General features: G+C 44.8%; 1 protein-coding gene and 1 long non-coding RNA gene across 3 annotated transcripts; one reads left to right on the top strand and one right to left on the bottom strand.

Moving 5' to 3' along the window:
- Positions 1-617: 617 nt before the first annotated feature.
- Positions 618-2247, bottom strand: LOC105041548 (uncharacterized). Its single transcript, XM_010918501.4, is given in 2 exon segments — positions 618-1827; positions 1830-2247. Coding segments are annotated over 2 exon segments (1023 nt in total). The 5' UTR covers positions 1948-2247; the 3' UTR covers positions 618-922.
- Positions 2248-5967: 3720 nt separating this feature from the next.
- LOC105041538 (uncharacterized) lies at positions 5968-7517 on the top strand. 2 transcript variants are annotated; one of them, XR_012139225.1, is made up of 3 exons: positions 5978-6861; positions 6938-7306; positions 7397-7517. It is a non-coding gene; the product is annotated as an uncharacterized lncRNA (long non-coding RNA). The 2 variants fall into 2 exon arrangements; XR_831407.4 differs by having other exon boundaries at positions 5968-6861; positions 6938-7517.
- The last annotated feature ends 7492 nt before the right edge of the window (positions 7518-15009 follow it).

Raw genomic sequence — 15009 nt, 5'->3', positions numbered from 1 at the left:
TGCTTGATTGAATAGCAACACTGTATTGGGTCAGTTTGGGGCAGCTGACCCAACCTAACTCCATCCCGGCAGGAGCAGCCTTCCGTCAGGACGCATCACTTTCTTCCGCCCATGTGTCGTTCTGCTTCGCGGCTCCGTCCGGAGTCCAGATATCGAGACAGCACGGAGGGGTTTTTTTTTTTTTTTTGGTTCCATTGTAACAATTTGACAGTCCCTCCTAAAACCATGGGCGCTAACCATGGGATTGGAAATGCCCCCGGTATGGTATCTCGCTCACCTGTAGTTAGAGTTTAGAGTGGCATTTTGGACCTTGAGATGAGAACTGGAAGGCTTAATTTCGTTGATGCAATTAATCTCCCCACAAATACGATAGCCATGTGGCCTATTAGAGAAAGAATCTGGATTGCTTTTTCTGGCGCAGACAAGTATTAAGACAAGGATCATGGAGTGTTATAGTTGTCTTAAGTGAAAATTTCAAGCAGAGAACGATAAAACTCGTTTTAATTTATCGAAATGCAGGACATAGAAAATACCGTGACCCATTTAACTAATCTCAGATTCCCGATACTAGACTCTAGAGAATGTTGCTTGTGTGTGATAAATCTCTTCTTAAATGGGCATCTCTACAAGGCTCCAACACTACAGCCTATGCCTTCCTTTCTGTTATAAAACGACACAATGCGAAACCAAACTTAAGCTTGTGAGGATTCTCAATCTACTTTTCTCTCCTTAGAGAGCTTTCCTGTGGCTGTTTTTTTCTCTCGATCAACGGCACAAACTTCTCCACCAATAATGCATGAATGGAACCTAGTGAATACATTTCAGAGCAAAACACTACAACTGGAAAAGAAAAAATTACAGTTCGAAAGCAACGCAGCTAGGACTAACAAAAACATTGTAGCTATGTGGCAAATGTAAGGGATCATAATTGGCCGAAGATGGCTTCCCATAAATCGGCAAAAGCCTCGAGGATTGCCGGATGATGGCAAGGTGAATTCAAGGAGAGGTAGGAGTGGAGCAGCCGCTCCAAGTCCTCAGGTTCCTTCATCTCCCTCTCTGTTATCATCTCCACCATCGAACTCCGGAAATCCTCATATGGATTGGTCGACTGCTTCACCACCGCAAACCCGGTCCGAGCCTCCGCCGCCTTCGGTGGCTTCTTTTTCGAAGAGATGGGAATTAAAGGCTGGAACTTGATGCCTTGATCCCAACCATCTTCAAAATACCTTGCGCCTCTTCTCACCGGTGGTCGCCGGGTGGACTTCTTGTGTTTGGTCGTTATCTTCTTGGATGAAGGACGGTGGTAGAACTCCGACGAGTCCGAAGAGAAGCTCTTCGAAGAGAAGAGCGTCCACGTCTCTTCCTCTTCCTCTTCTTCTTCCTCCTCCCCTTCTTCACTGCTGAAGAAGCCGAATTCATCATCGGAGCCGATTGAAGAAGAGCCGCTAAATCCATAACCATTGGACGGTGGTTTCTTCTTCTTGCCTACAAACTTGTTCTTCTTCTCGGCTGTTGCCTTCTTCCTCTGTTTGGAGTGGGAGTGGTAGTAATTATCATTGGAGGGAAGAGAAGGAGAAGCTGGAGTACATTTCCTCCCCTCCCCTGCTCCAGTTTCATTGACAACTCCAGATTCTGTAATTTTCCTCTCTTTCTTCTGATACCTCTTCTCCTCCTCTTGCGTCAAGGGAAGGTTTGGAGGACTGGAGGCGTCGTGAATGGACCTGCGGCCGCTGCAATCGATGGAGACCTGCACGAGGGGAGCCACGGGATGCGGACGTTGGTCGAGCTTACCTCGGCGGTGGACAGGGAGGTCGTTGAAGGGGAGCCAGGCTCTTGAGGGATGTTTTCAGAGATGTTCATTATAGTGGCGGTGGTGCAGGAGGAGGTGAGAAGCATTTGAGCTATTCGATGCTTCAACCGGTTGCTGATGTTGTGGCTCCTATCCATTGATGCTTCTTTTGTTTCCTCTTGCTCTTTTTCTTCTCTCTCTCTCTCTCCCCCTTCTTTCTTCTAATAATGCAATGCGCATAACTGTTTGGAGGAGGAAGGAGAGGGAGGTGTTTATAGGAGGAATCTTCGGGTGGCCTTTTTGGCCTCCCTTCTACTCAAGAATTTGTCGGAGGAATCGTTGGGATGGCATCGATCGCGTGCCGCGGCGAAGGTCTTAAAGGGGAAGAGCGATGGGTATTGGCGGGACGCGCGCGCGATTGGGTCGCCCGTGACTCGCCTACCATTTAGGTTTGACAGGTCCAGAGCGAGGGAAGGAATGCTGTTAGCCGAAGAGAGCAAGTTGGGATGGTTGCTCTTGCAGCAAATCCTTGGCAATTTTTTTTTATTTTGGTAAACAATCCTTGGCAAATAATTGCCGGTTGCCGGGATGGTTTGGGAGCACTTATTTAGTTTGAGGGAAAAAAGAAAAAAACTATGAAGCTTTTGGAGTTACTTTCCTTTTTCCTATTTCCAAAATAAAAAATAAAAATTTTAATATTTATTTTTAAAAAAATTTAAATTATACATATGTTTGATATAATTATTTAAAAAAGCAACTTAGCCACTCAGGATCAGGTTAAAATCAACAAATAGTTATTTTTCATATTTATCAAATCAATAAGTACAATAAATCTTTATATTTTCATACATGCAATGAATAATAAATAAATATGTATTTATTTATTTGGAGCCGGTTCCCGAGCCCAAAGAGCGAGCTGATTTCCGCTGATTCCCGGTTCATTTAACATCGGAGCTCAAGTTGAATGAGCTGGAGGATGAAACAAGTTAAAAGCGAGTGTTTGGCTCATCCTCTGATCCAGCAAGCTGAGCTCAGAGTTGAAGTCCGAGCCAAACAAGTGCTAGCTCGTGAGCAGGCCGCCTGTTTGCTAGCTTTACAATCCATGCGATAAGTGGGTTAGAAAGGAGAGCCTGCCAAAAAAAAGAAAAAAAAAATCAATTTATTGCTTATTCCGTGCCCAATCCATCAATTTTACTAAAGCTTCACTTGCTAGTCATCATATCAAAAGTCAGATTCATAACTTGGAATTTAAAGCCATGCTTGCGAAACACTTGGAAGCCCGATTTTGCAAGATTGGACTTTATAAGTCCTGTTGGCAAAACTGAAGTCCCATGTGTTATTCATTAATCAAATTATATGTATAGGCTAGATTAAAATCCTGTATTATTCATTAATTAGATCACGCAGGCCAGAACAAAGATATTGTTTTTGATCGTATTTTCAGTACTTCAAAGTCCAGTATGGGTAGGTTAGATATACTCGAAACACTGTTTTACTAACTCAGGTTTTAGGTTAATATCGAAAGTCCAGCTTTCGTTCTTGGATTCCATAACGAATGGTGGGGAAAGAAATAATAGCGTCAGACCCCATACCAGCAGCCTACACAGTGCTTACTTGATGGGAACTCGTCTTTTCGTCAAATATTTTCTAACGTATTATTACGTAGTAGTTTTTAGGCTGCTACTTAGAAAAAAGTCCTTTTTTTTTTTTTTTGGTAACAAAAAAAAAAAGTCCTTTTACAAACACGACTTAATCTATGATTAATTACTTGATTCAGCATATAAAGCAACCATTTTTTAGTACACTGTTACTTACTATTATTTTCCATGATAGATGCTAGTAACATCCATTATACTTTGCATCACTTTTTATTCCAGAGAATGTTTACAGTTAAGTAATAAATAATGGTTTTGGAGGACTTGAATATCGATTGGACTAAATGTGAAAGGGTAGGTTGATCTAGAAATCCATTCAACTACTCTCTCTCTTGTCGATCATCGCGCAGTTCGCTTACTTGATGCTAACTACAAACGAGAATGAAAAAAAAAAAAGTAGCTAGTAGATGGGAGTAAATGAAAGCACAGGCGCAAAAATAATTTCTTTCTTCTACAAAAAAAAAAAATCTTTATATTTTTGTGATGAGATGACGTAGCACGATTGTCCCCTATCCACTTTGTCTCGTACATCTCGTGTCCCATGAAAAGTGTTGCTGCGTTCAATGACTTCTAGCTCTTAAAGAACAGTACTGAAGATTTTGGATTCTTCTCTTGGAATAGCAGGAGAAATGCATCTTAAGCCAAAGGCTGGAGAGGTGGGAAAGAGTCAAAAGAATGAAACGAAAAGAATGTGAATACTTATTTTTTTCAGTTGCAGATCACCTTACCCCTATCCAAAAACTTTTAAAATGAAGAAATCATTCACTGAACCAAATCCACCAAAGCAAAGCAAGGACCAGTTCAACCGCGAACCAATATATATATATATATATATATATAATAAAAAATTTATACATGTTGGTTCATCGTTCGACCGATCCATTTGATCAGTGGTGGATCTCGTCCAACTAAAAATTTGACCATGAACCTCACAGCTATGCCCCATCTCTCCCACATTTCACGGGCATTTCGTGTAAGTTATCTTCTTGTTTGATGTGAAAGTCTTCCTTCGGATTTATATTAAAAGATGTGAAGTAGGCACAGTTAAATAACCATCTCAATACGTAATGTACCTGAGAATCTTAGAAATGCGATGGCGGAGAACAGTTAGCATGGAGACTGGGAGGTCTGGGAGCTTTGAAGGGATGGGCAAGCTCCCTTCGTTGTTTTGGTGCGATTTGGCTTCTTATGTCACAGGCAAACTTAAGCGGATGGTGGTACCTCATGTGATCTTTTTCGTGTTAATCCTCTGGGCAACAAGTTGTCCGTGTCTCGCTCCTCCGTATCTATCTGCATGTGCGGTGCATATGGACCATTTTACATTCGTTATGGATGGATTAAACAAATTCGATGTTGACAGTGATGTATATGATGCAATTCTTTTTCTCCTTTCTTTTGATTTATTGACACAGAGACGACTGAGAAACAATTAGTCATTTATTTGATTGCATTTGCATTGATGTGTTTTTGTTTTGTAAGAACATGTTCATTTAATTCTACCCAATGGCTGAGATAGATTTGTTTTATGAATTTCAATTGGTTATATCAAGAATGTAGAGAAAGGTATTAAGGAATTTTGATTGATAAGCATCAAAATAAATGCTTATATTAAACTAGATGTCTATAGGGATTTTGATTAATTTCTCTTATGTATATATAAATGGACTACCTCACCTTCCACATTAACTACTTCATCACTCTCCCTATGCTCTATTGGTTTCTTTGTCCCCAGAATGTGTTTGAATCACAAGCAAGATCAATGTCTCCATGCATGATCTCTCCCTCTTTCCCTCTCTCCCTCCAGTGATCAATTCATCTGATTAAGATCGACAAATCAAATGGGTTGGCTAAGAGCACACTTAAGATTGGTGATAGGGAGCAGATGGATGAGAGCGAGATCAAGGTTTAGGATGGTTATGGTGGGCTGGGAAAGGGAGATAATTAATTATGTCATAAACATCGTTTATTTCCTATTTGTCCTCGACTAAATCAATAGTTAGATAAGTTTCATTACATAATTTGAAAAAGTAATAAAATATATCAAAGCAAATCCTTTCTTTGACTTTAGGAGCAGAGAGAAAAATAAAAAACTAGGTAGACCTATGTTTTCAAAGAAAGAGGATTAGTGGATGCATAGGTTAGAGTGATGGTGAGACAAACCACAATCTTTGCATCATCGAGATCAAATCTAGATTTTTATACGACTATAACAAATAACATATTGGCAAGTTGGCACTCTTCAACCATGGAGGCATGATTGTGGAGTATTTGAACCCATTTTATATGGGAGGTTCTTGATCCTTCATTCAAAAAAGAAGAGTTCTTAATCCAACAAGTAGGCGCAATGTGCTAGCAAACTACAAGGGAACCAATCCGTTTCCCATTTAATATTACAAGAGTATGGTTATGTTTAGATCTAGCTAGGTTTACATCCAAGCCGTGAGAGCAACTTCGGGCATGGGTCAAGATGAATATAAGCTAATCAAGAATGCACGGACACTTAATCTTCTGGGTCCTCAAAGATTTAAATGCCGTTCTCTTGGCTACTTGGTTGGATCCTGCATTTGGCACTGTAGAGGATTGTACGGCCCTAAGTGGTACCCCATCATCCATCTAGGATAAACATGGCCGAGGATAGAAAGGGATGCATTGGATGCCAGACATGACACGTCATGGCAGTCAGCCCTCTGCGATATCAAGCACATGGCAGAGTATCCTGACTCTCTTGGCAGCCAAGTGATGAACCACCGTTGACCGGTGAGCTTGGTCATCGCGCGGCACGCGTGTGATGCGCGCCGGGACCCTCGTGGATCGCACTCGTCCCAGGCAAATTGCTTCCAAACAATGAGTATGTAAGGCGATTACGGATCACGGGTATTTACGTAACAAAACAAAAAAAAAATCACGGGTATTTTAGTTGGGTTGGATCGGTCTCAAGCGTCTGCATGATTCATAGGCGTCGTTCGAAGCTTGACCGGTAGTTTTGAGACCCAGACGGACCCCAAACCGGAGTCCGATTCTTATCTACATTGGATTCGGGTATCAAATATTGTATGCTGAATCTCTCTAGTTACTAGCCCAGAGTCTTCTCCGTACGAACATAGTGAATCCGGCTACATCTCGTGTACTGTCCCCTCATGCCTTCTTCGAACAGCTTGGTGGTAGGTCCGTTTTCAGCATCTCGGGGCCTTCAGGGTTGGTTTCCAGGTGCCACCCAAGACACACCACCTGTTTGTCTATATGCTTCTAAGGCTGATAATATGTCTCTGTGCCAGCACAGGACCACCAGGCCAGGCGGACTTTGTTCCGGGCCGGGCTGAATGGGCCAGGGGCCCAAGATTTTCCCTCCAAAACAGAACTCTGATGTTGGTTCTCAATAGACCTGTGTTGCTTTCTATTCCCATATGCTAAATAAAGGTATTATTACCTGTAGCTATCATCGTTAAAGTTGGTTTTATGACAACAATAAATTGTTTTTTGTACTTCAACATAGGCACATTGTGGCAATATGAAGTTCAGCTGCACAAATATTAGATGCCTGCGATTGCTAATCAGCATTTGTAGATCTTGGCACAGGCATTGCACGTGAAAACATATAGACGGTTGTGATCAATGTCTGCACTTTAGTTGGGGAAGTATTTCATCAAATGTTGCTCCTTGAAGCTTTAGGCTTTTCATCCATTAATCTTTCATCTATACTTACTTTCATCTACTTTGTTTGAGTTGTAAGATTACCACTGATATGGATTCTCTCTTATATGATCAGAGGAACCATCTCCTCAGCTGATGAAGCTTCCCTTCTTTTCTCCATCATCAAGGACTAAGAAGACTGGCACTGCCAGCATGTTTGATAAGTAAAAATGTAAAATAGATATCCAGTGTTAAAAGTACCTTGTTCTTTTGTACAAGTCTCAAATGTGCCTGCTTATTCTATTTGGTTTGGTCATTGAAGCTTGGGACCGGAGGATCGGTCTTCTACAGCTTGGCTTGTGGTTCTAGACGTACCTACTTGATTTTCCTAGATGTAAAAGAGTATAAAGGATTTAAATGTACTTCAAGTATGAAAATTTTTATGCTAAAGAAAGCATTATTAAACTGCTGCCAGAGGCTCCTAGAAGGGGAGTATTAATGGATTTTAGGAATCCATGTTTGCAAGCAGCTCTAATGCAGTTTGCCAAAATAAGAGGAAAATCTATAGTCCAAGTCCTTTCCACTTGTTGCATGCTTGCCATACTTGTTAAACAATCTGCTATTTGATCAGCTTTCCTAAAGACGTGATTGCATGAAAAATTAGGCAATAAGTGGTCCTGGGGTGGCCTTGATTTAATGGGCTTTAAGCTGACGCATCCCGTTATTAGAACTACATTCCTCACAGAAAGTATGAACACTCTACTGTAAAATAAGTCTTGTTCCAATTTCTCTTCATAGTATTTACTTCCGTTGTTGCAGAAGAATGGCAAATATTAGCATCACAAGACTTCCTCAACTCAAATCCTCTCAGGATTCCCACCATCTCTTAAACTCGTTTTTTAAGTTTTCACATAGTGCACATTATTCTCATGATTACCTTTTTTTTTTCCATCATATCTTCTGTTGTCCGTTGATCTCTGTAATAAGTATACATAGGCATTGGGCCATGCCTGGCACGGTCTGGCTCAGACCCATCGGGCCACGGTCCAAACGGATCATACCAGACACGGCCGTATAATAAATGGGTCATGCCAAGCACAATCTGTAATAAGTATACATAGGCATTGGGTCATGCCTGACACGGTCTGGCTCAGATCCATCGGGCCACGGTCCAAATGGATCATACCAGACACGGCCGTATAATAAATGGGTCATGCCAAGCACAATCTGTTTATTCTAAACTCCGATCTGGTATGGCTCTAAGCCCGAGATTTGGTGAGCTGTGTCAGGCCCACGGTCTTGATGGACAGCATGCGAGTCTGATGGATGTTTTTTTTAAAAAAAAAATCAGCCAAACTGACCATACCAGATATGATCCGTTTACCATTATTATGGGTACAGTCAGTTTAATGCCTAACTAAATTATTTTTTATTTTTTTAGATTGATAATAATTATTTTTAATTTTTTTACCATTTTAATCCTCTCAGCCTTGATATGAATATATTCCTTTTGTTTTACCCAGTCAAATTGCCCGGATGTCCTCATGAACTTTTTGGACATGATTTCAAGAGGGGAGAGGAGAAAAAATGGATGGTATTGGTAACGTATCACTGGTTAATGCCACCAAATCTGCTTCTCTAATCATAGAAAATAAATAATATATTTCATAGAAAACTAATATTTATGATGCTGTGTGGTTGACGAAGCTCATAATTGCACCTATAATTGTGTGACTAGTTACTGTAAAGCTTCTGCAGTATGTGTATTACCCGTCTCATTAAGCGTGGTGCTCTTGACACATAACATTGTCATTCTCTTTCACTGAGCCCTTAATTTTCTCAACCTCATATTATTGGTTTTCAAATATATACAAATAGGTATAAATTTTGTGCTCGGTTGTGCATGTGGATCCCCAACAGCCATAAAATAGTTAATTTGATGAATATTTTGAAAAAATAAAAATATTAGATTCGTATAAATATTTTTTTTTATAATATATTAAAAAATTATATTTTTTAAATTAAAAAAATAAGTTGGGCCAGGTTTGGACTGGGTCTGGATCGTGCCGGACATAAGCCGTGCCGTGTTGTGCCTGGTCCGCGGGCCGTGCCAACCGAGATTCTTATGGGCCGTATTGGATTTGGGCCGTAGGTTGCAAATTCTCAGCCCAATCTAATCCCTTCTAATGGGTTGTATTTAGCATGATTCGTTACTGTAGCTAACAGGCCGTGCCAGATATGGTCCATTTTTTGTTGGACCGGCCTGTGTAACGGACGGTCCAGTCCATTGACAATATCTAGTAATAAGCAACCGACGAACTACGCAAGTAGTTTTAGCTCAGATTTCACTAATAATGATCGTTTAATTTCCACTAATGGAAACAAGCATAGAATTTTGAGTAAGAGAGGTGAAGAGGAAAATTTTCTATCAACTCTTCGGCAGCCGTGTAATATAGAGTGGGGATAGGAGTAAGTTTTATGATTAAGTTAATAGAAGGTGTTGGGGAATACCCACCGACCGACCGACCGATGGCCGGAGGAACCGACCGACCGACTGACGGCCGGAGGGACCGACCGACCGACCGATGACCGGAGGGACCGACCGACCGACCGACGGTCGGAGGGACCGACCGACCGACCGACAGGCGGAGGGACCGACCGACCGACTGACAGCCGGAAGCGACCGACTGACGGACGCCATCACCGGCCAATTAACGGCCCATCCCCGACTGAGGATGTGTCAGGCGTACCTTTTCCGACCGACTGAACCCGGAGGTCTGATGGCCGACTCACGTAAGACTCGCCGACCAACAGAGGGGCCCGACGCCTCTCAGCTGGCCACCGACCTAGGGTCGGTCGACTCCTCCAATCGCCGTACAGCCGCCAGAGCTTGTCAGTTCTGACAGCAACATGCGGCATGACCACCTAGGGGCATTGTCCCGTCGAGGGCATTGTCAACCCTAGTGATTTGACGGCCCCACGACGATATGACACTTTCACGGCGACTCTGACAGTCTACAGTGAGTTGACAATTCCTCAATTGTCCGCGCCATTAATGACGGCGCCATACCGTGCTCCACTATATAAATCGGGGAAGGCAACAGTGCAAGGGATCTCTCCACTTCTCGACTTTGAATCCACATGCTCGCTCCTCTCTCTCTCTCGATTGAGCTCTCTGTCTTTATTTCACTGTTGCCCAGTCACCTCTCTGACTTGACCGTCGGAGGGTCCCCGCCGGAGCCGTCTCCGGTCAGTGTGGACTTCCCTTTTTGCAGGTGCTCGTTCCCGGCGACCAGACGACGAGGCGATTGGCCGCAACAGATTGGCGCGCCAGGTAGGGGGGTAGAGTACGATGACGAAGACAAGAGCCCAACGATCGAGGATCACCGGGTCGGCGAGGCGCTCTCCCCGTCGGGAAGAGGCCTCCCCGCCACCCTCAGCGGCGGAGCCCAGCTCTCCACACCCCGCGGTGGCCGCGGAGGCACAGATCGCGGCCATCGTACGGCAGATGACCGTATTGACGGATGCGGTCAAAAGCCTCCAGCAACAACTGGCGGCCCGTCCGATGCCCTCCAGGAGCAGCCGCCGACACCCGCGCCGATCCCCGTCGCCTTCGTGCGAGCGCCCGCAACAGCGCTCCCACGGAGAGGAGGAGGGATGGCCATGGCGCGATGACCGACGGTCCCAGCAGCCCTCTCCTTCCCTGCTGGAACGGGCAAGGAAGGAGAAGCGACCGCGCACGCCGTCGGCCTCTCTCTCAGAATCTTCCAGAGACTCCACCCCTAGGGTCTCCCAGCACCGACGAGCGGACGACTACGAGCGCCGGTTCGAGGAAATCGACCGCCGGGTTGCGCAGTTGCAGGTGGACGGCCAGAAGTCTTCGAATGACGTCGACTTCCGGACCGCCCAACCTCTCTCCCGACTAGTTCTCGACGAACCAATTTCCAGTCGGTTCAAGATGCCGCATGTGGAGCCATACGACGGCTCCACCGACCCGATCGACCACCTTGAGAGCTACAAAGCTCTCATGACGATCTAAGGGGCATCCGACGCTCTCTTCTGCATCGGCTTCCCTGCCACACTCCGCAAGGCTGCCAGGGCCTGGTACTCTGATCTCCGATCGGAAAGTATCCACTCCTTCGGGCAGCTCAAGCACTCCTTCGTGGCCCACTTCAGCACCAGCCGGAAGCCGCCGCGAACGTCGGACAGTCTTTTCTCCCTCAAACAGGGAGAGAATGAGACGCTCCGACACTTCATGGTGCGATTCAACACGGCCACGCTTGAGGTCCGGGACCTCAACGAAGACATGGCTATCTCAGCCATGAAGCGGGGGCTGAGGGCGTCCCGATTTACCTACTCTCTGGACAAGACCCTCCCCCGAACGTACGCCGAGCTGCTGGAGCGCGCATACAAGTACATGCGCATGGATGAAGGAGCTTCCGACCGACGCTTGGCCGACCCCAAAGGCCCGAAGGAGAAGCGGAGGAAGGGTCGGGAACCCGTCGAACCCAGCAGGCCCCCGACCGATAGTCGGGTCTCGCCACCCCGACGAATCCAAAAGTCACCCCGGCAGCAGACTCCAAGGCCGACACGCCCCAGGTATGACTCCTACACTCCTCTCTCCGCTCCTCGTGCGCAGATTCTAATGGAGATCGAGGGGGAAGAATACCTGCGACGGCCTCCGCCTCTGAAGGCAAAAGGCCTCGACCGTCGAAAGTACTGCCGATTTCACCGAGGCCACGGCCACAACACCGAGCAGTGCATCCAGCTTAAGGATGAGATTGAAGCCCTCATCCGTCGGGGGTATCTCGGCAAATTTTGGAAGAACCCGCCGACCCAACCAGTTGCCGATCGACGACCCCGGCCGACTGAAGAAGCGGCGACTAATCAGCCGACGGCCGGAATCATCAATATGATCTCCAAGCGGCTGGGCCCAGGGACGTCTGCGGGAGGGGAGCCGACGAAAAAGCCGTGCCCGGACGACGTAATCACTTTTACGGAGGAAGACGTTCGGGGCATCCAAACTCCTCACGATGATGCTGTTGTTGTTTCGGCAATAATAGCAAATTATGATGTAAAAAAATTTTTTGTTGATAATGGAAGTTCGACGAATGTTTTGTTTTACTCGACCTTCTCCCGGATGCAACTGTCAACCGACCGACTTAAGAGGGTCTCTATGCCCTTGATCGGCTTTGCCGGGGACGCTGTCACGATGGAAGGAGAAATTACCCTACCTGTGACGGCCGGCACCGAACCACGGCAAAGCACGGTCCACTTAACTTTCGCAGTCGTCCAAGTGCCTTCGGCCTACAATGCCATACTTGGACGACCCAGACTAAACACCCTCAGGGCAATCGTCTCGACGTACCATCTCCTCGTTCGGTTTCTGACCAAAAATAGGGTCGGAGAGATGCGCGGGATCAACAGCTCGCCCGACGATGCTTCCAGATCTCCGCTCAAAACGACGAGTCGAAGGGCTCCCTGACGATCGACAAGCTGGACCAGCGGGAGGAGGAAGAACGAGGTTCGCCGGCCGAGCAGCTCGTGGCGATCCCGATAGCGAAAAATCCGGATCGGAAGGTTTGGGTCGGGTCCCAACTGCCCGACCCCGAACGACGACGATTGACGGAGCTGCTGACGGCCAACGCCGACATATTTGCTTGGTCGGCAGCAGATATGTCGGATATCCCTCCAGAAACAATAACCCACCGACTCAACATTGACCCGACGATGAGGCCGGTGAGGCAGAAGAAAAGGTCCTTCGCTCCAGAGAGGCAGAGGGCCATCGACGAAGAAGTGGACAAGCTACTCGAAGCGGACTTCATCCGAGAATCCACGTATCCCGATTGGCTCGCCAATGTTGTCATGGTCAAAAAAGCCAACGGAAAGTGGAGGATTTGCATCGACTATACCGACCTAAACCGAGCCTGCCCAAAAGATAGCTTCCCTGGTGCGGACACCAGAGCCATCAAAAATCGGCAACATGATTTAAGTTCGATTTGGATTGAAGAAGCCTCATTAAATTGATTCTACTTCAGTTATTTATTTTCAGTCAATAAATTTTAATGCATTTGGCTTTGGGTCCATAGGGCCATACTTGGATTTGTCCACATCACCTTTGGAGCCACCACTCTCCACATGCCAAGAGAAGAAATATGCATGCCAGCATGTGCCGTGCTCATGCCAAGTTGTGTCAAGTATCAAGCACCCACATGGAGTTCCATTTCTTCCTTAGAATTCCTTAAGAGTTCTTGGCTACTTACTTATTTTGTTGAAGGCTGATTTCTTTCCTATGGTAGATTATAATGCTTTACTTTTTTGTGGAGGGTTGATTTCTTCCTTGTAAAGATAAGAGATTCCTAAACAAACAGGACCCTTAGAGTCCTATATAAATCCTTGTATCTTTCATGAAAAAAATAAGGAATGATTTTACAAACTCCACAAATACTTGTGTCAATCGCTCCGAGAGGGAGAGGGTGTGAGACCCAAAATCGCCCCACAAGGGGAGGGTGTGAGGCCCACTTTCTATCCTATTCCTTCTACTTAAGATTCAGTGTTTCTGCGACTCTGATCGACTCCACCAACTACCCACGCAAGCCTATTCCGTCAAGAGAAGATCTGTCTCCTCCAGAATTTTCATCTGCCGTGCTGAGAGAATGAGTGATTTCTTATTCTACAGATCATATGCTGTCAAGGACCTTCGTTCCTTAACAGTTGATCTTTGATTATTATTATTTTTTTTTTATATCCGATGTTGGTAAAGACCTAGTTCTTTATCGATGGATCTGTTTGGTTAAAAGATTAAGAGCCCTAATCAGAGTAGTTTCTTAACTACCACGATCCGGATTCTTATCATCTTTTTGGATTTTCTCACGGGTTTAATATTTTATTTTCTCTCGTTCCATTCTTATTTCTTTTTTTGCATTTACTCGTGAGCATGTTTAATTTCTGCTATCTGTTTATGAAATTTTCTATTACTAATTGTTTACTGATCTCTCGAATGGCATTCGTCTGTATCATTTAGATTGATCTCGCTTTAGTCTCGTATCAATCAATCACGCCTCCTGAGCAGAATATAGGCAACTATACTGTCTGTCCTGGGAATAATGAGCCCCTGGCCGGACGTGATTTGTTGTTGATGAACAGAAGAGAGCTTGATTATTAGGATTGATTTTCTTTTTAGGATTGTCCCGCATCAATTTGGTATCAGAGCAGGTTGATTAGGGCTTTAGTTTAAATTCAGCAATTTAAATTTTCGCAAGTTAAATTTTCGCACTCTAAATTTCGTACTTTACTTTCAAGCATTTTAATTTTATTGCACCTTATTTCTGCATCTTAGAGTTGCATGACCACTAGATCAGGTACCTGGTACCAACATCCTACTTCCCCACCCAACACCAATATGGATCCCAATATAGCAGCCATCATTAATGCTCTGACTGAAAAGTTTGATGATATGAAAAATTTTATGAAAGCCATGGATGAGAGAATAGTGGTATTAGAAGAAGCTAGGCAGAAACAACCTGAACCTGAGTCTCTCCGACTACCTATAGGACAAAGAGGTAGGAATCTAGAACTTGATCGACCTATAGGGGCACGTCCGCACCATAACCAGTTCGATCAAGATGAGCATATTCTTAGGAATGTGAAAGTCGAAGCCCCAAGTTTTGATGGTTGTCTAGATCCGAGAGAGTACCTAGATTGGGAATCAGGTATGGACCACTATTTTGGATGGTATGAAATATCTGAAGCAAGGAGAGTTAGATTTGCTAGGATGAAATTGATGAGGCAAGCCCGACTTTATTGGGAAAGTGTAGAGCGTCTTCTCAATCAGAGAAGACAAGATCCGATAGAAACCTGGGATGAGATGAAAGAAAAACTCAGAGAGAAGTACCTCCCCACCTCTTACCAACAAAGACTTTTAGATCAATGGCA

This window comes from Elaeis guineensis, chromosome 2, assembly GCF_000442705.2.
Source record: "Elaeis guineensis isolate ETL-2024a chromosome 2, EG11, whole genome shotgun sequence".
NCBI classification, from domain to species: Eukaryota; Viridiplantae; Streptophyta; class Magnoliopsida; order Arecales; family Arecaceae; genus Elaeis; species Elaeis guineensis.
Note: the sequence above shows the minus strand (reverse complement) of the source record. Positions and strands in the feature narration are given on the sequence as shown.